Genomic DNA, 21,133 nt, shown 5'->3' on the forward strand with positions numbered 1-21,133 from the left:
ATACACCGATGTTGCTTCCCCAGACAACAGGAAATCTCTGAGCTGTTTTTATAGACTTCCTCAGTTCTCGTTCCAGATAAAGTGGAACAAGTAGTAACCCACAATGCTCTTAATTTCTATTTTTGCATCGTGGATGCACAAAAAACCAAAAACTTGGCAAACTTGCTGTAAAGACCTGCATGCCTTTCTGCTTCCCAGAATCTATTAAGAAGAACTCACAGTAGATAACAGCTGTGAAGTATTTCATTGTGCTGTATGTTAGAATCACAGATGAGCTAATCAACTGGTAAGGTTTTGCTATTTATTTATTTATTCATTTTCAAACATGTGATATTTTAGTCTTCTACTATCTCATTAGTGACCTCCTTACCAGTGTATGGCCATGTCTTGTTTTTATGCTCTAGCTTTGCAGCACAAAGATTTGCACTGGGGCAACCTGGTCATGCAGAGAATGGGGAGCACTTCAGCACCAGGTTGGACAGCAGGGCACCCAAATCCTTCCAGGCCAGCTCCAGCACAGAGCCCGTCACAGCACCTGAGCGACACACACCCACCCACACTGCTCTCTCCTTTGAAGGAAGTCTTCTGTGACAGAAAGGGGCTGTTTACTTGGATGCTTCTGCTGCACGTTGTTACAATTTGCACGTCTTGCCACATATTTGTGATGTCCCAAATGACAGGTACACGTCTTACCAAGTTCCACCGGGGGCAGAGATTCATAGGCAAGGGAGCCCACAGCAGTAGAAGCATCTGGTAGGATGGAAAAAATGCTGTCTTGTACTCTGTCATGTGTAATTAGAGCTGCCGGTTGTCATCGCTGCTGGCATTTGGTTAAGTAAGTTTCTCTGATGAGAAACTATCTGACAAAAGCCAAAGCCAACTAAAGTTATGAGCAACATAATTACAGAGTATCTTTTATAGTCCTATTATTTAAGAGCTTCATCTCGAGTCCTACTGAAGATGTGAAGGTTTCAGCAAGTTGCATAAAGTTATGTTAAAAGCCAACTCAAAATTATTTGCTTTCAAAATCAAGCACTGGGGGTGGCTGGTGATGAGTTTTCCGCAGTCTAATTAAGAAGGATAAATATTTTATGTTTTTAATTGTGTCTGGCAACCTGTTAAATTTCTCCCTTCCTGGAGCTCAACAGAGGGGGACTGTCCACGCTCGGGCATTCTCTGAAGATCTTCTTTTGCCAAAACTTTGCTTGTGAAGTGGAGTTTGCTGCCTCTCTGCTACTTCTCAGGGAGTGATTCTGAAATGGGGCCCATCTTCAAGAGCCATCCCAGGAGCTGCAGCAGGTGAGAGCTGCGTTTGCTGGCAGCATGCTGCAGTCTTATCTCATTGGCTCATTTTAAACCAGGCTTCTGGTTGCCCAAGGCAGAGCCAACCAAAGCCCAACCACAGCTGCCAGGCCATGGGCATCACTTCACCCAACCCGCACAGCTGCTGCCACCAGCACTTCAGCTTTGGCTTTGAATGATTTCTATATTCAAATCCTTCCTTTGTAATTTTCCATTATTAATAAATGTGTTGCTTTGTTTTTTGAATAGTGTGCTATTTGATTATTATTGCTTTATTTCATGACCTTCTTAACGTGGATATCCTCAGTATGGCTCATAAGCAGAGTCTGGTGAAGACTTAAGCTCGCTGCAAAATGAAGCGGCTCTTCCTGAAATCAGCAGATACACCACATAGCCATAGTATGGCTGAATCCTGTCCCTCCATCTATTCGTGAATAGAGCTTCTCCCTGTCATTAACTGCATTGTGTGTGTTTGTTAATTAACTGCTAATGGGCTCTCTGCTCTATCTGCACAGTAGGTACCAGTACATAAAGCAGCTAAGCTTAAAGTTTCCTCCTGGAGATATTACAGAAATAAACAAATATCTATGTGCCTTAGCTTTTTTTCCTTCTCACGTATCAAATACCGACCATATGCTTTAAATGACACAAATCTCTGTGCTTCCAAGATAAAGATGGAAATCAAGGATCTGAAATTCATATAAGTGTAAATGCCTATTCAGAGCTGTATTTTGTACCACATAGCAGCAAAGTATCCAGTACGCCTGCATTATCAAAGCAATAAGAGGCAGACATTTTGATGATGCACTGTTTTGTATCAAGAAAAATAAAAGAGAATTTATGGTGGATGGGTTAAAGGGCTTTAAGGTAAACCTGTGAAAATTTAAGCCAGAGAGTTTGATTGTATCTTCCCTAGAGGCAGTAATTCCAGCTGAAGCACTGCAGATTCTCCTAGCACTTAAAATTCCATCTGTAGAGGATGTGACCCACCAACCAGCTGGTCGCATTCGTATGCAGAGGTGTGAACCAACACCAAAACTCCAGGTTTCCAGCTACCAGCCTGGAGTTGGTTTTGGCCATGGGCCTTCCGTGGGCACCCTAGAAGGCAGATGGACAGAAAGGTACATGTCAGCTGTGAACACAAAGACTTACAATGGTTAAGCAATGATGAACCAGGTAGAGCTGCATATCCCCAATGTGTCCCACAGGCATCATTACTGTATCTCTTGTCTTTCTCAAATTTAAAAGCCCAGAGAAAGGAGTTTCTGGGAGCTTAATCTTGGATGAAGCCTCAGCACCCTTAACAAAAGAATGGGAACAACTCAGAATCACCATTGCTGGTGGGGGGTATGGTATGAAGGTGGAAATCTGAGATGCTGGGCAGACTCAGGAGGTTCTCCTTGATGCTCATTTAGTTTATGAACAAATTGGACCTGCAAAGCTCAGGGAGGCAAAAGAGCAATGACTTCTGACGAGAACATTCTTGGAGCTACAGGAAAAACTTGAAGGTGCTCAGAATAGAACCCTCATGGTCCCGTGAGGAATTGAATTGGAGTAGGAAGTATTCAACTACATATTGTCAGTAACTGTTGAGATGTTTGCACCCCATGAGTGGCAAGAAAGACACAAGCAAAGAGAATCATTTAATTAGGCCATACTTTCTTTTGGACTCAGCGGGGGACCTTGCTTGAGTGAGCACAGATTAACCTACAGACAGCACTTTCTGCTCAGACCTGCAATTGGTCAGAGGAGAGCACCTGAAGAATTAAGGCCTCTGTTTTTTCTTAATGATGAGGTTAATTCTCTTCTACTCCTGTTCTTCCTCAGAGCTGTGGGTAGAGCACATACATGCAGCTGCTCAGACACCCTTGCAACACTTGTCCATTGCCCAGCTCTTAGCCTTTCCTTTCTGACCTCACCAGCACCTGTCAGAGGAAAGGTAAGCATTAAGAAGGGGCTGCCTTCATTGACAACATACATAGCACAAACAACTGATTCTCTACATGAAGTAATTTTAAAGTAAGATAAGAAAATGAATAAAATAATAAAAATGTCTGTTCTGGAATGAAAGACAGAGAAATGGCCTAATTGTATTGCAAATATCATTCACTGTATATAGACCCAATGGCTGAGCTTCATCTGCCCTAGTTTAGGCTTCCAAAATAGAGTATACTTCTCCCTCTGGGTATGAGTCTGCATTTAGTCAGACTTCAGTTGCCCCAGACCACAGAGCTAATTCCCCTGGATTGCTAATAACTCCCTATGTATCTGGGCCCTCCCTTCAGGCAGCTCAGCTCCATTTAGGCTCATTTGCTGCCCAGCACCCTCCTCCTGAGAGGTGATCACTGTGTGCATCCAGGCTCAGCAGAAGGACAGGAGGCACTGGGAAGAAGCTGGATTAAGTGCGTGTGTGCAGTACAGATGCTCACGGTGACTGGCCACTGCCTAATGGTGGGAACAACACCATGGGGGCAGCTCGCAGGTACCTCCCAGCCCTCAGATTCGGGTTAATGGAATCAGAAGGATCTCATGGGCTAATTTTGGCCGCATGTTAGAACATGAGCTAACAAATTAATTGCTTGATGTTCTTGCAAAACACGTTCACAAATTCCCCTGGAGACTCCAATGTAGCTGATCCTAGTCATTAGCCTGGGCATGCACATAAAAAAGCCAGTGGCCAGAACGCTTACAGTAGGTTTCACAGAGCTCTCAGGAGAGGTTATGACAGTAATTCTGCTGACAGCCTGTCCAAAGATCATTGCAAAGGTACTGCATAATGCACATGCTACGTTTGGCCTCAGGTATTTGATGCAGACCTGGTGCGTGACACTTAGATGTTGGTCTGCAGGTGAAAGTCAAAAGATTTAGAAGGCAGCCAGGTTAACTACACAGATATAATTGATTTAATTTACTCAGAATGTTTGTTTTTATATTTTCTCCAATATTTTCTAATCCAGGTGACCTGAACAGACCAGGAGAATGGCAACTGAGACCTCATCTGTGCACAGGACTCAAATAAAGCAGCAGCTGTAGTTAAGGCTGTGGACTGCAGTGCTGTATCTTCTACCTGGTTATGTCTCTGCACCTGAGCAGCCAGGCTCCATGGAGCTTACACTGATCTGCAATACTGCTAAAGGATGCGGAGACAACAAATTGATTAGCAACAGAGTGCAAGCCACTTATGTTGACTCTAGATGGGGGTCATGTGTTTTGTTTAAAAAATGTAAGAACCTAAGAATGACCCGGATGATGAGCATCATTATTTTTTGCTTTGTCATTGTTCCTCATTCTGTTTTGTTTTGGTTTAGTTTGGTAAATGCTGTCATGAGAATATGGCAGTGGTGTGGTCTTACTCAATTCCATTTTGTGGATGATATTCATCTATGCTCTTTGCTTCCAGCAGAAAAAATATATTAATTATTCAGAATGGCAAGAATTGAGCGTTCAAATGCCTCTGGTGAATGTATGAATTATAGATTGGTCTGGCTATATGCATGTTTTGTTCTTATGAGATGGGCTTTTAAGACTGTCTCTTAGTGGACTGTTAGTCAATATGAACCTGATGCATGCCAGTAATAAACCAATAGTGCAGGTGCAAGCACTCCTTTTAATGAGGCATCCTGCCTTCAGCTCTGTGGTCCTGTTCCCTTTGTTCCAGCATCAAGGATTAGTCCTGCTCAGGAATATATGTACAACCAACACAGCTGCTGTGGCCATGCATAGTGTGGCTCCTTAAGGTTCTAATGCTCTTGCTCAGCCCACAGTAACAAGATGGGTGCTGGTGGCATCTCCATCTCCTCAGAAGGTTAGTGAAACCTGGTCTTGGGTGGAACAATGTGTGGGGAGCCTGAACACATTCTTGCTGCCTGTACTTTTCCATCAGGGCATGACTCAGCTGTGGAGGAAGGGCATTATGACAATAATAGAGAACAGCAAGCAGAACATGATGCTGCTGCCTTGTACTGATCCAGACTTCTGTCTGCTGGTGGTGGTGAGATGAGAAACACCATGTCTGGTGTGGTTGTTTTCATGCAGCCAAGTGCATCCCTTGGCAATGTCATGTGAGCACAAAGAGTTTCTTAGGAAAGCCCAATGACGTATGGAGCCGGTAAGCAGCCTGAGTTGGCAAGCACATAACAGAGGATGGGCACGTGCATCCAGAGAGGACTTTTGCCTTAAGAGGCCAGGAGATCTTCAATCATGGAAAAGCTGAGTTTATGCACACCAGCCATCGGCTTAGACCAAAACCCCAGAGTGCTCCCTTTCAGTTGCTGTCTTGTAAAACAGCTTCTCCAGACAAGGTCCTGCTGCCTAAATGATGGCATCATGACCATTTGTGTTCATCTCCCATTTCAGCTGACTATAACCAGACCCCAGTTGGAAACGCATTTTCCCAAGGATGTATAAGCGGTGATGTGCTTTTGAGGCTGTGAGGGTGGTGAGAAGCACAGAGAAGTTAGTTCAGGAGTCCTTTTAGAGACAGCATTTCTCAAATCCAAGAAACCATACAGACTTTTAAACACCAGGCGATTGATACAGCTGAAAGTAATTGTTCCGGTGCTGAAAAACAAAATTGTTCCCTAAGGATGATAGTGTACTTTAGTTAAAATACCAGGCAAATAAATAACTTACTTTTCTAAAAGAATTCCAAGAAAATGTCACTTAGAGCTGAGCACTCATTCTTAAAAGGCAGCATTTGTTGGACACAGCTACAGAAACGGAGCTCTTTGCAGGAAGGAGTGTGTGTGGTTATTATTGTAATTTGTGCAGGTCCGGCTGCCTTGCCAGCAGAATGCAGAGCAGCTTTAATCACAGCTTTAAACTAATGTGGCAGATATTTATAATAAGAACAGTGGTGTCAGCAATGTCAGATGCTGTAAGAAAAAAAACCTCAAAACAATCAGCTGTCAGACTGACTTATAAAAAAAGTAGTTTCCTCTCAAAGAGCTGAGGTAATTTAAAAAATATAGAAAGTTCAAAATTAAATTTAATCAAAACCATTGCAATGATAAATTGCAGTCAGGGAAGTCTCCAGAGGATGTAAAGAACATGTTTATAATGTCAAGTATCTCAAAAGGAAGATTAGAAGGAGACATTGTAATGACAGACAAAAAGCAGGGACACTCCTTCTCCCCACATCTCTGACACTGTATTGACCCAGAAGCACCATCTCCACTGTGACATGGCCAAGTTATGTCCCCTGGCTGCCTTCTGTCCCTCTCAAATTTGCTGCAGTCAGAATATTTATTACAGAATCACGGAATCATGAAGGTTGGAAAGACCAATAAGATCATCTAGTGCAGCTGTCAACCCATGTCTGTGACCACTCTAGACCGTGTCACTCAATGAGATAGATATCCACCCTTTTCTTGAACACCTCCAGGGATGGTGACTCCACCACCACCCTGAGCAGCCTGTGCCAGTGCCTCAAACACTCTTCCTGAGAATAAATGTTTCCTAATATCCAACCTGAACCTCCTCCGACACAACTTAAGGCCATTACCTCTCGTCCTATTGCTGTTACTACAAGCTCCTTTCAGGCAGCTGTAGAAAGTGATAATGTTTTCCCTAACCCTCCTCTTCTCCAGACTGAACCATCCCAGTTCCCTCAGCCGCTCCCCATCAGACCTGTGCTCCAGACCCTACACAGATCCGCTGCCCTTCTCTGGACGTGTATTCTGCAGAAAGGGATTAAGGAAAGCTTAAAGTCACCTGGTTACTGGCCTCTGAGAGCCTGCCCCTATCAGACAGCTCTGTGGATGCAGTGCTGCCTGTCCTGCTCTGGGGCTGCAGGGCAACGTGCAGCTGAAGGGCTGGTACATTGAAAAGGATAAGTAGGGAGATGATCAGAAAGTATAAATTAAAAAAAAAAACAAACCACACACACAAAACCAAACACCTTAAATTAATCTCCTTTGCCGTTTCTGTAATTTTCAATGGCAAGATAAATATGGGAAAGCAGTAAGTGAAATAGGCCAATCATTTAGTGCCATGCATTACCTGCTATCATTCAGGAAAAGTGTTGCACGCTGAGGACAGCATATATCACAGGCATGTCAGGGAAGATTCAATGTAACGGAAATAACCAGAGAACATAAGCTCCCCTTCACACTGCCAGAAGAGCCAGAAGTGTTTGATTCAGCTCATGCTGCTGCGCAGTGCCGCTCTGCTTTGTAAGTCCACACTTTTTCTGTTAACTCCTCAATTCAACCTTACAATTGGGAATTCAGATAACACAGCCCTTCACTTCTGATCTTCGCTGAATACCAATGCCATAATTTTATGCTTCCCTGCTTTCTCTACTCCCTGACCTTTCATGTTTCTTGAGGGACGTCTCATTTCCTCCAGCTTTCAAACACCTCCACGTTTATTTCTTCTTATTGGTGATACAATTAAGTACACATCCTTAATTGAGTTACAAGCAAATACATAGAATAATAGCAGGGTGTTTATCTTTGTCAACCCCAGACAGGTAATTAAATAGTCTCCTTCACACTCTTCTAGGCAAACAGAACCCTTTAAACCGATATGCCTCCTTTACATAATGTCAATAGACTGTCTTCTTGCTGTTTAGATGAGCTTGTGTATTCACTAGAAAATGCAAATTTTCCTTATTCAACACTCATCTGGAAATGAACCTCACGCTTCTATTAGTCTGGTTCATCAGGTGCAGAGTATATTAAAGTAGACAAAAAAGGTAGTACCACAGGCAAGAGTTCTGCTCATAGTTTGGTGAAATGTGTGCTGAGATGTGCCTGAGTTAAGCACATTTATTGGCAGAGCAGAGCAGCAGGCTTTCCCCTGGGGCTTCTCATCCTCAGCATTGCTGTGCCAAACTCCAGGGGCTCTGCAGACTTTCAAAACGCAACAGGAGGTTGTTCAATGGAATGGCCACAAGCCAAAGACTCCAAAGGGCAGCTAGTTTGGATTTAGTAATCAATGTGCCACTGATGGAGCCTTCAGTACAGACTGGGATCACAGAATAACAGGATCATAGAATCATTAAGGTTGGTCATCCAGACCAACTGTCTACCGCTGATATTGCCCACTGAAGCACATCCCTCAGTGCCACATCCACATGTTTCTTGAACACCTCAAGACAGTGACTCCACCACCTCCCCGTCCCAGTGCCTCACCACTCCTTCTGAGAAGAACTTGTTCCTAATATCCACATAAACCCTCCCTGGTGCAACTCACAGCCGTTCTGTCATCCTATCACTATTATCTGGGAGAAGAGGCCGACTCCCACCTTCATACAACCTCCTTTCAGGTCACTGTAGAGACTGATAAGGTCTCTCCTGAGCTTCCTCTTCTACAGACTACACAAGCAGACGGAGGCCTGGCTCTTGGCTTGAACTGTTCTGTTCTATATCATTTCCCATTCTGTATCATCTCTCCCAGGGGCAGAGGGATTGGTACCTCTCCTGTCACCTTTTTGATAGTGCCGTGTTCTCTCTCATCATTTTCCACTGACAGCCCCAGGGATCTTAATACTCCTGAATTTAAAAGATGACCATAGCCAGCACAGAACACACAGCCCTTTTGGCTGTAGAAACAGGCATTTTCCTTTCTACAGCTTATGGTTTCTGATGAAATCCAGTTACAAACATTAGGATGCACTTCAATCAAGTGTTGTTTGGATTATGGATCCCATTGTAAACAAGCCAGCTCATAGCAATAAATGCTAGGAACATTTGCACTGAAATAATTCTATCCTATTTTCTGCAAAATCGCTTTTACACATATATCGTCACCCTGCTATACAGGAGAAAATATGTAGAGCATGAATATTGGCATTTCTATCACCCATACCTGAACATGCTAAAGAAATCATTACTTTCTTGGAGGCTTCCGATAAAGATGGCTGTTGGAAGGTTAAAAGAGGAAACAAACATCTTACTAGTGCCACACAGTACTTCTGTTTCCTTGGAGATCCCTTTTAATGTAGAAATAAGCACGAGAAGCTCACTGCTCACAGCGACATGGTGTTTTTTAACAGTCTTTTAGAAAAGTCTGAGCAAGGCAGAGGATTACTTCTGTGATGGTGCTGTATGACCCCTCGTCAGTGATACTCAGTATTTAAATGCTCCCTTTGAGAGTGTGCTCCTATTGCTAACTGGATTTCAAACAATGAATGATAATTTCATATTGCTGTTGTCATTCATTTGTGGTACGTTGATATTTTCCCTTGATAAAAGTAAATCTAAAGAATTTTCAAATAAATAGTTAGGCAGAAAACAGTCACAGAGCCAGAAATCCAGAGCTGAGTAGTACGGCCTTAATATGCCCTAACAAAAAGCTCCTGCACACCCAAGGCTGTGTCCAGGTACCCAATAACTTCTTGGTGATATAGAAGTCACAGAATTGCAGAATCGCAGGGGCTGAAGGGACATCAGGAGATGATCGAGTCCAACCCTGCTAAAGCAGGTACTTGACAATAGCTCCCACAGGTTGGTATCCAGACGAGTCTTGAATATCTACATAGAAGGAGACTCCATGACTCCACAGCCTCTCTGGGCAGCCTGCTCCTGTGCTCCATCACCCTTACCATAAAGAAGTTCTTCCACATGTTAGTACGGAACTTCCTACATTCAAGTTTTAGGCCATTGCTCCTTGTCTTATGGCCACGCAACACCGAGAAGAGCCTGGCTTCATCCATTTGCCTCCTACCTCCTTCATGAGCTTAAAACATTGGTACCTCAACAGGAATCCAAGGATCCCAGACATTAACCATTACATTTCCCCCCCTTTTTTTCTCTTTCCATTCTTTTTTTAATAAAGACATTGTCCAAATTATTGACTTGTACGGACAAAAAAGCAACACTGCAGTATCTATCCCTATCTGAACACAATGCAAAGCAAATTAAAAGCAGAAATCGCCACCACTGTGAAACAACATGAAACTTGAACTGAAGCATGTTACTGCAGATCTCACCAGGAGAGAACCCACAGGAAATGGATTTGCCAGACTACCTTAAGAACCAAAGCTGCATGTTGAAATGCAGTAATTTTCAAGAGAAATATTTTTCAGTAGAGGGAGCTGGAGGACTGCCGAACTTAAAACGCGGCTCAGCAGTTACCGCAGTAAGGCAGATAACTAAGTATTTACAGTAATATGTAGAATTATTAAACAGTGTACTAGAGAGTTCAGTGTCATAAAGTGATTTAAACACTAGACCTCTCCACTTCAGCTTAGAGTGTGGAGGAAAAAAAAAGTGACATGTATATAACTGCATGCAAAGGCACTGCCTGATGTATTGCTGAAAGATAATATTTTCCTTTCCTGGATTGGAGACTCTGATCTGTGATACAAAGGCTCTAAAATCAAAACAAAGCCATATTTCTTTCCTCATTGAGAGTTAATGGCAGTGTGTCTAAGATGTTGACTTCGGACTGCAGGTTCAGAGATTCAAACAACGTGCGCACCAGAAAACAACAGGCAGAGTTATCTATGCTGTCTTCATCCTGCTGTATTTGTATGCAAAATAATCTGCTTCTACCCAAAGGCAAATCTTGTGTGTGTGCAATTTTCTCTAGATGTGTCATTTTCAAACTCAGCATGCAATAAGCTTTTGGTTTTTTTTTCTTTTCTTTTTTTCTTTTCCCCATTGAGACTGCTCCACCAGCACAGGCCAGTTAGGAACACTTGAAGCACTGTGCCATATGTAGCTGCTTGGAGCCCCTTGGTGCTGGTGAGCCTCTCTGTACTGACGCCACTGTGTCAGCAATGCCAGTGAATGCTGAAAAACAAGACTTTGACAGGTGTCTGAAAAGAGGAAAATGAGGTTGCAGTGAAATATCTGATGTTATTTACAGGTCTTAAAACATCCATGAATGTGAGATTTTTTTTGAAGATGATGGCTTCTCTGCAGCCTCTGTTGCCTCAGGCCTATGGGTGAGCTTCATTCATGTTCACAGCAAGACTTCAGGAGTCACCTCCATGCCACCAGGCATATGGCATAAGCCCAAAAGACACCATGCTGCTTCTCCATCTTAACTTTACACATCATATAGACCCTGCTATCCACTATAGAAGATTTGAGTGAGGTAATCTCTCACAGAACCCCAGCATGGCAGAGGACTTCTGTGTCCCTCTGCTCAACTCCAGCAGGGACATCCAGAGAAGGGTGTCAAGGGCCACAGCCAGGTGGCTTCTGGAGATCTCCAAGGAGGAGATGTGCAGCCTTTGGGTGGCCATGTCAGCAGTCAGCCACCCTCTGTGACAATCAGCCTGTTGGTACAGGTTGACTGTCATGAGAGAAGGGCAAAGGAACAAGCAGGAGGCTTTAGGTAGGAGTCACCATGCTAAGTGCATCAGTGTATCTCCAGAGTCAAGCTGCTTTAGCTATGTTCTAAACAAGGGATGATGGCTAAAGTCCTAAGGCCATCAATCATGAGAGCAGGCTTGCCATATTCTAAAGACCTGGGACTTCCTGGCACAGCACAACCATCTACAAGAGGACATCTCTTAGATTGCTGGCCAAGAGCTGCCACAAGATCTGCAGTGTCAGTGCACTTGTTGCCAGGCTCTGGCTCTCACCTCACTGAGCGGGCACTGCCTTCAGTCAGATGGTTCTTCTCTGCCCCTGCAGCTCTGTAGCATTGCAGTTCATAGTCAGCAAGTAAGAAAACCACATGGTTATCAACACTCCTGCTAAAATGCCTGTGCTCTTAGCCCAGAAATAATGGCAACCTCGTTTTGTGACATACGTCTTCTGATTTCATCTCCAGTTGGTCCAGACCCGGTTGTCAGTAAGACATCAGTTTGAGTCATTACGACCTGATGTGTGCTTCCCAGTGAAGATGTGAGCCCACTCAAGTGGCATTAGGAGAAGCATTAAAAACACAGTAAGTGTAGTGCATTTTAGTCATTGCCTTCCACTTATGAGAACAAGGAGGCCCAGGAAGCTTTGGCCATCATCACTGAGAGTTGGGACTGAAAAGCATTCAAAGTATAGAGATCTGTGCTTTTAAAATGGTATAGCATTAATTTCCTTAGCTCTCTACTATGTCTCAGCAATACTTGGAAATCTTGGTAGAAATCAGTAATGGTACCAGTAGTCTCCTACTCAGCACAGACAGCAGCAGGTATCTGTTTCCTCCCTGCCTGGCTTTCCTCCACTGAATCTGTACACATTTGTATCTGAGAAAAAACACATATTCTTTCGTTAGCCCAAAGCTTTGCCTACGCATAGAGGAAAGAACAAACAGCACAATCTGCCATTCCAGTGAGAGAATACTCCCATGTTTACTCTTTCCTGGTCCCCACTACAAATGAGCAGAGGATTTTCTGCAAATCTCTGATAGGAACTTGCAACTAAACCAACACCCAGGTGTTCAGGTTTTGCCTGTTTTCCCTTGAAAATGTACAGCATTAGAAGGCAAAACAGAAAAGAGAAGCACCTGAGAGCTGCCTGTCTTATTGGGTTGATTCTTCTTGGGCTAGGCTTGCAACTCTCAGAGTAGTTCTTTCTTTGATAAGTATTGCTAAGGGGAGATACCTGTCCTAAATACATCCATCACAGCTTCAGACAGCATTCTATGAAGACATGATCTCTAGGAACTAACAGTACCAACTGTGATTGAACATTATGCGTGTTCCTTTTCCAGAGCGAGCCTGTCAATGCTGCCTTTCTTTCTACAGCGTCACTTCTTTGGTGGTAAATAGAAATCAGCTTCAAGCGGTTTTTCTTGATATCGGTATTCTGCTCCAACATCCTTCTTTGCCTGCTCTGTCTGAATATTAATCCTGGATAGGCAGAGAACAGCAGACTGAGATGGAGCACAGTAACATAGGCATTGGAACTGCCTTGGAGGGAATGAGCCCCAATGCCCACTCTGCGCAGAACAAGCTTACAGTGACAGGAATTCAGCTAAGCAAGTAACTGAAGATTTTTAGCTACAAAAATCTTTAACCAATCTGTTCTGACAGCTAAGCTACTTCACAGAACTCCCATCACTGACTGCTTTCAAGAACAGCTTACATAAATACTCAGGAATAACACAGGGCTTTACGTATGCAGTCATTTTCTGTGGGAACTTTGCCCACAGAAATTACAGTTTATGGATCAGCCCCTTAGCTGTGCGAGTTGCTGTCCTACAGCTTTAACCTCAGCATCACTGCCGTGCTAACCCAGCTCTTCTCTTTGCTTGCTGCCCAGCGTCCCCCTTTCCTAAAATAAAGTTGCTAAATTTTAACATGAAAAATAAATATTCAGCAGATTAAACTCGTCAGCCATTTCAGACTGCTGCACATCGCTACATGGAGTTGCTTTTACAACTGTCCTTTAGCACCTCTCTTTGAGATGCTGCTCTTCTGCTGAAGTTTGCAAATACAGAGTCCAACTTTTGAGGATTACCTCTTCTCAAGAGCGATAAACCTTTTATTCTGTCTGCCAGTCATAAATACTCAGCTTCTGGTAATCTATCCAAGCCTTTATTGCCAGCTTCTCTCTGCAGTTAAAGTACACATGACCAGGCAATGTTTTCCTGAAAAAAAGTAACCGAAAGACCTTGCCAGGTCTGTATTTTGTTCTCCTGTTTCTTATTTTTCTTCAATAAGCTTTTTTGCATTTACTCATTTTCATCCTTTCCAGGATTTCATCTCTATTTTTTCCCCCTCCTCGTTATATAACTATGAAAATCTTCTTTATGTGCAAACCAAACAAATCAACCCTACACCTTTAGGTGAAACAGATGCCAATTACAGCAATCTCTTATCGTGCAAGTGTCTTAAAGAAGCAAAAACCTTTTGATGACAATCTCTTGTTGGCGAGTCAACACGTGCTTGCTAGGAACTATTAATAAACAGCAGGAAAATGAATGAAAAAAAATTGTTAATCCTCTCATAGCAGAGCATCTGAAAGGACTAAAAGCAGACCAAATGTCCCACCTGCATTAAAACAATGGGACTGTTCACATGTTAACTGAGAATATGATTAAGCCCTGGCGAGATGTGTGCTGCATGCACATCAGTGCGTGAGATAAGCCTGGGGAAACTGCTGCTACACTGTGGACAGAATTCATTTACTAGAACTAAAATACATTCAATAGATTCTAGCTTGTGTTTAACTTATCTGCTAAAAATTTGAAATAAGCAATGTGAGTAATAAGAAGGATAAAATTCTGTTACTCATATTAAGGCAGGAGCTCTAAGGAAACAGTGAGACAGAAGCGTTGGGAGAAATTTCTGATTCTACATAGATAACATCTTTGTGTTCCTGAATATATGAGCAATATGGTGACATTCCTGCAAACACTGGCTTGTTGCGTAACTTCAAAAGCAAAATCTGCAAAGTGCTGAGCAGCATACTCTTACTGTGCCTGCTGCTCACATATAAAGAACGTGTTTTACATCTTAGTAGGAAGCGTACTGTATCAATAATTACTGCAATTAAGTCTGAAAAGCACCTTTTTGTCACATAGTAGGTATTAATTTAGTCTAGTATGTAGTCCATGCTTCTTACAATGGCAGTTGCCTTCGACATTTTGCAGTTTACAATTTTTCAAAGCCAGTAACTCCAAATACTTACAACCAAGATTTTCCTTCCCCTTCAATCTTCAGTTTCTCTTAATAGGATTACACAGTTCTAGGAGCAATCCAGCCTCACGAGCTGCTTTTCTTCACTCTCAGTATTGCCTGCACTCACGCTGGCTATAAAGCAGTGGTCAATGCTAATGAAAGCTTATGAATTACTTCTCTGCCACTTTAACCCACCCACCTCCATTACACTGGGTGCATTTCCTTTGATAGGCAGAAATCTTCCAACAGATATTTTCTTTCAAATCAATCTGTAAAAAGAAGAAAACCACAGTATCGCTGTACAACATCATTTTATTTATTTTTTCTCAATGAATTCCTTTAGCCTCATAAAACAGAGCACATTTTCTAATCTTGAAGCCAGCAAGATTGGGAAATAAAAACAAAACAAAAAACATAGAATCAAACTTGTTTTTTCCACACACGATTTTCATACCGAGACTACATTCAGATGGAAAAAAAACCCTAGAATTAAAATGAAAGCATATCCTACTTTCACAGCTCTCTTCTTAAAAATGAACAGGGTATGTCATACAACTCAATTCTGCTTGTACGTTATGCTACAAATAGAACTATTCAGTTCAACTATGCAGCTTTCCTATTGTCTAAAGATATTTATTTTAATACGTTGCAATACCGTTGGTATTTACCTAACACTTCATTACAATCCTGCTGAATGATCTTTTCCTCCTTCTCTTCTGGTGGTTCTCTTTCTATATGGAGGCCTTCCCAGTGGCCTTTTTTGGGAACACCAGGTGCAGTTTCAGACGTTACAAGTACTCAAAGCGCTTCATAATTGCAACCAGATCAGTCCGCCATTATTTAAGTAACAGTCTCACGCCTAACTAACAAACTAATGGAAAAAAAGCTGGTTAGAATTTCTGCTGTTCTCACAGATGAGAAATTGATCCGGATGGCTGTAACGCTCCATCTGTTGGTGAGTGGAGTTTACATTGTCATACCCTGGCCAAGAATTACAGTAACTTGAAATCTCGGTTCTTTTACAATATTCAGAGATAGGCCAAGCTAACTGCAGAACACTTTAAACAACTTACAGTTTCAAAAGGTATTTGCAATTGTACGACCGCATCATTTCATTTTCAATTGGGTTCTTCATTCAAAAGTACCACTTCTCTTCCTAAACATGGCTTTAAAAATACAATATATTTAACATCTTTGCATTACAAATATCAGAAAGTTGATTTGCCCAATGTTTTTCAGACTCAATGCATTACTGAGGATAGTAAACAGCGCTACTTTTGGAAAAGTATTCAAGTATCTCCCTGACATTTTATATAATGAAAAACAGATCCTAAACTTCATATGACTGGACTTAAGCAATTTATCGCTCACAAATCTTTTTGGTTTTCTGTTATACACAACAGTATGAATAATACTTGTAAGCAAGAATACAGCACAACTTTTGTTATTACACTAAACTGGAATGTTTCAACTGAAAAAGAAATAAATCAGCCATATAAAAGAAATTTCAAGTGCTCCAGTAGTAAACTGACCAATCACCATGGCTTAGACAGAGCAAATATACATGAAACCAGTAGAAGTCAAATGACAGAAATGCCAATAAATATACATGAATAAAGAATAATTAGCTGTGCAGACACACACACACACAAATCTGAGATGCAGTAAGCATTAACAGACAGAGGTTTGCTCTGATCCTTACCAAACAGGAATAAACCTGCTTGACAAGAGGGAAATTTTGCCCCAAGAATACACATCGGATGTGTGCGAGCCACAATACACAAATTCAAGTATAACTTAAATAATCGCTCCGTAGTTGTACTTGATAGTCTAAGGTATTTTCTGTAAAAAATAAGTCAGCACAGTGATTTGTGATTTATCTCAGTTGCTTCCTTTGACCTCACATCACACATTACTTTGCTTCCTATTTAGTTAAATAAAACATTGTTTTAAAGACATTCAATCATGAAATAATATTTTCAAACTTATTCCAACATGTTATTTTGCAAAGACATTTTAACACGTCTCATAGAATCTCCAAAGAATTGTGCACTGAAGAGGAAAGCTTTTCATATGTTAATTTTAACTATTTTTAGAAATGTAAAATTTGCTGGTGTTTTATAAGAGATTTATATTTTCCCTTTCCTTTGCCTTCCTCGTATTACACACATCCCTGTGAGTTGCTTGCAAGACATCTCAACTGCAGTACACGGTATTTGGTATAATCCAGTCATCAGATGCTTTATAATCCCAAACAGCAGCATGCAAGGAAGCACTTATAAATAGGATATATAGGAGAAGTTATGATCTGTCTACAGATGTGCTTTTGTTTTTAAAAATATTTCTAGACTGTTATTGTTATTACTTAAAGCCAGGAATGTGTATCTGAATTGCATTGATAAGTTGCAAGATAATGTCAGAACTACAAAAGGAAAGATTTAAAAAATATATATGCAGATGACAACACTGTTGTCCAGCATTTAAGCCACATGCAATACTTCAGACTCCCAGCAGAACACATTCTCTCAGATACTGAAAATATCTTGTCTTTGTATCTTGGTTTGATAGCAACATAAAGTTCAATGTTTTAAAACAATTACATATTATTGCAACACAACTGCTAAATCAGCTCTCTAAAAAAGCTCGGTATTTATCAGTTGTTATGAATATATACACATACGCCAATTCTCTCTTCTCTAACGTAACTTAGATTACGTTACTCCAAGACGTATTTTAATGACTACAATGTTAAAAAAAAAAAGTGAAATAAAAAGTCTAAAATTATATTGAAACTATCACAAAAAAAATCCTAACATTTTAAAATACTTGTCAATTTGACTAAAATGCATATATACTCAATTTCCTTGAGCATTTATTTTTTTCTTCTCCTCATCGGAGGAACAGTACTCATAGTAATTGTTCAATGCTACTGTGGCTGTAGGCAGCTTCATCTGTACAGTTTTCCTCGATTCCCCTTGCAAACAGTTTCATTAACTGGCAGTGAACCCTGAAAAAGATGGAAGTCAATTAAATCATACTTTAAAAAAAAAAGAAAAAAAAAAAAGAAAAGAAGCAGCAATGATAATATACCATTTAAAGCTAATGATCTGTGAATCTTGGGCACTTGTGCAAAGTTCCTTACTTCAGACTACAGAAACTGCCTTCAGTCCCCATACAGTCTTTCCCTGCAAAGAAGGCTGGATGCTTTCACCCTCCCATCACTCCTGCTAGTGATTTATTCCACATGTTAAGTTCCATGGGACATCAGGAGAAACTGACCTTATACCATGTACACTGTATACACCAAACAAACTTAGATACAAATATTTAGTTTGGTATTTTTGTTTCTCTTTAATTTAGAACAAACAAAAACATACAAACCAAACAAAAAACGCCCTTCAAATTTCAAAAGCGACTTGTCTTCTAATTTGATTATCTGCAGAACTGCAAACTGCTTTCTGCATATGCCAAGGCTTAAGACAATACTGGGCTTATCTGGCATCAAAATATACAGAAAAACTGAGCATGTGCCATATTTTGTAGGACAAATGTGCTAGGTGAGCACCAATCAGATGGCTTTTATATGACTTTTTAAAAATGGAAAATAACAACTACTGTTTTCCTGAAAAATACTGTGTTTAGTAAGAAAAGCTGGTATTCAGAGTAACAAAATACTCCATTCACTTAAAAAGAATCCTCCCAACAATATCTCCAACTTCAGCCCTTCAAAAATGTTATGTCAGATTCTAAAAGCTAACCAGGACTTTGGGTGTTGGGTTCTCTCTCCTTCTCTCAAAGATCATTTACGATGGATGTTCAAACTATTTACTGGAATGGACCAAAACAGCAAAACCAAAAACATAACACTCAAATACGCCATGTGGGGACATGTTTTGAGAATATCTTTATGAGCATATTTAAATCAATGAAAAGACTCGTTATCTTTACACATAGGGAAAAGTTGATGCGCACCTCACTTCAATTGCTGAACTATCCAGAGTTTCTCCATCACAGTTCCAAGTGCTATTAGCAATATTGCAGCAGCAGGCTGGATGATCTCTGCAGAACTGGCCAAAACGTTTCTTCCCTATGTCTGTGACACTGCTTTCATTGTCTTCTGAAAGCTTTGATGTAAATTGAAAACTCTTCACCCGATAAACATCTACAAATGAGAAGTCAAACTACAAAGAAAAAATAATCAAAAAAGGCAATTACAATTATTTAAATATACTTGATGCGTAAAGCAACTCAGCATGCAGTATTCTACAGTCAGGAAAGTATGTCATTTCCAATTTTTTAGAGAAGTTTACCTGAGGCACAGAATGACTTCTGCTTTCTCATTTGTGTGGCTTTTTAAAACAAAAAGCAAAACTGGAATTTTATTTTCCAATGGTGTTCTTCAAGTAGCACCAAACAACCACTTTTTGGATAATGAGATAAAAGGTTCTGAGGGGAACCAGAACCAGACCAGAGCTGAGTACAGTAAGACGATCACCTCCCTGCTCCTTCTGGCTACACGATTTCTGATACAAGCCAGGATGTCATCGGCCTTCTTGGTCACCTAGGCACACTGCTGGCTTATGTTTAGCCACCTGTCAACCAACACCCTCAGATCCATTTCCTCTATAGAGTCTTCCATCCACTCTGCCCCAAGAAGCCTGTGGCACTGCCTGGGGTTGTTGTGGCCAAAGTGCAGGACCAGGGACTTGGTCTTGTAGAGCTTCCCTGGGCCTTATCCCAGTGATTCAGAATGCAGCTGGGAAGTGCAAAGCAATGCCTTGATCAAAGAATAACAGAGCAGTACGTTTACATTACAAAAGTGGGCATAGAGGAAAATGAGAGCAAAGAGAGACATTAAACACCAACAAAATAAAATAATTTCAGGTAGAAATAAGTAGGATCAGTTTGAGACCAGTTCTATTTGATGTTTTCTTATAAATGATCTGATTTCAAGATTCAAATGCATACTAAGTTAGGAAGAACTTTTGACTCTTTCAAGGATAGAGAAGCATAGCAGTAAGGTCTCCATAGAAAGGAAACTGGGGGTTCTGGGTGATGGCAAGTTGAATCCAAGTAGACAGTGTGCCGTGGCAGCCAAAAGAGTTTAAATACTGCCCAAATATTAAATATATAGAAAATTTTATAAGACAGAATTCAATTAGCAAAAGTGGAATTTGGTTAGAATGCTACGGCCCAAGGTCTGGCTTCGCTAAAGTGATTTTTGTGATGAAACATATTAAGTCATACTAAGCATAAGCTTTTTCTAAATATTTTGTAGATTTTTAAAAATTTTTTTTTGTCATATACAAATATCAGTATTCATAGCTTAAAACTTATTCTGGAGAGCTAACAGTCAAAGGGAATACATACCTGGTCATCTCTGTTTGTGTGTCTGACAAGATACCGTAGAAAGTCAAATCTGGAGCATTTACGAACTAGAATCAGGTCAGCTGTACCGTCTGCTAAATGAGCTGCCGGTGAAAGACCTTTTGGACTTCGTGGACAGGCACAGCTCATATTTACTACATTGATGGCTAGAAATTTCCCTTTAATAACCTTCCATTCATCTTCATCTTCTGAAACACATGAACAAACACATGGATATTGGATATTAATTGATCTACACATAAGAACAGTAAGAAGCAACCATTACTGGCATGGTAAAAGATTTTACGAGCCACGTTTATGCACTGTCAGTACAAATCTGAACAAAAAAAAGATTCCTAGACTTCATATATTAACAGAAGAAGTTGCTTCCCCCCTTCACACACTGTCATTACCTTCTAGTGCTGCCTGCCATTTCTGAGATAAGCATGTCAAATGCAAGATCAATGTTCTGGGGTAAAATCACTAAGTTTCAGGCAAGGACAAGGGAGAGGCAGGTTATAACTCTTGCGGGTTAAAAAGTTCAGGAGGACTTTTAATTTTATTTTTACTGCTCAACATGTTATTCTTAACCAAGCAACGACACAGAGACACTGGCTTAGTGTCTGGTTTCTAACCCACTCCTCTTTCAGACTCAGTGCCACAAGCTATCTTGAAAAACAAACAAAACCAAATAAAAACAAGAAAAGATCAAAAGCAAGGAGATGACTCAGGGTTCAGTAAGGGCCAGCATGCAGCAGATCAGCAGCCTGTTAAGGAACTCCTAAAAAACATCTGCAGATGAACAGAAGTAACAAAGAGTTGAATTTGTCTCTGCAAAAATATTCAGAGACTGCTGGGGGGTGGGGAAAAAAAGTGTTTTCAGTAATATAAAACTGTTCTGTTATATTAGACCTAAACTGACTTTAAATGTGTGATGAAATA

At 41.0% G+C, this 21,133-nt stretch overlaps 1 protein-coding gene across 1 annotated transcript in view; it reads right to left on the reverse strand.

Moving 5' to 3' along the window:
• Positions 1-15,118: 15,118 nt before the first annotated feature.
• The window catches only part of CERK (ceramide kinase), a 41,845-nt gene continuing 35,830 nt past the window's right edge, over positions 15,119-21,133 (reverse strand). The window contains exons 11-13 of the mRNA XM_015851927.1: positions 20,195-20,400; positions 18,797-19,005; positions 15,119-17,831 (exon numbers count right to left, since the gene is read on the reverse strand). Of these exons, the coding sequence (XP_015707413.1) occupies positions 17,732-17,831; positions 18,797-19,005; positions 20,195-20,400 (515 nt within the window). The 3' untranslated portion in view covers positions 15,119-17,731. The remainder of the gene's footprint in view (positions 17,832-18,796; positions 19,006-20,194; positions 20,401-21,133) is intronic.

Source organism: Coturnix japonica, chromosome 1 (assembly GCF_001577835.2).
Source record: "Coturnix japonica isolate 7356 chromosome 1, Coturnix japonica 2.1, whole genome shotgun sequence".
Lineage (NCBI taxonomy): Eukaryota > Metazoa > Chordata > Aves > Galliformes > Phasianidae > Coturnix > Coturnix japonica.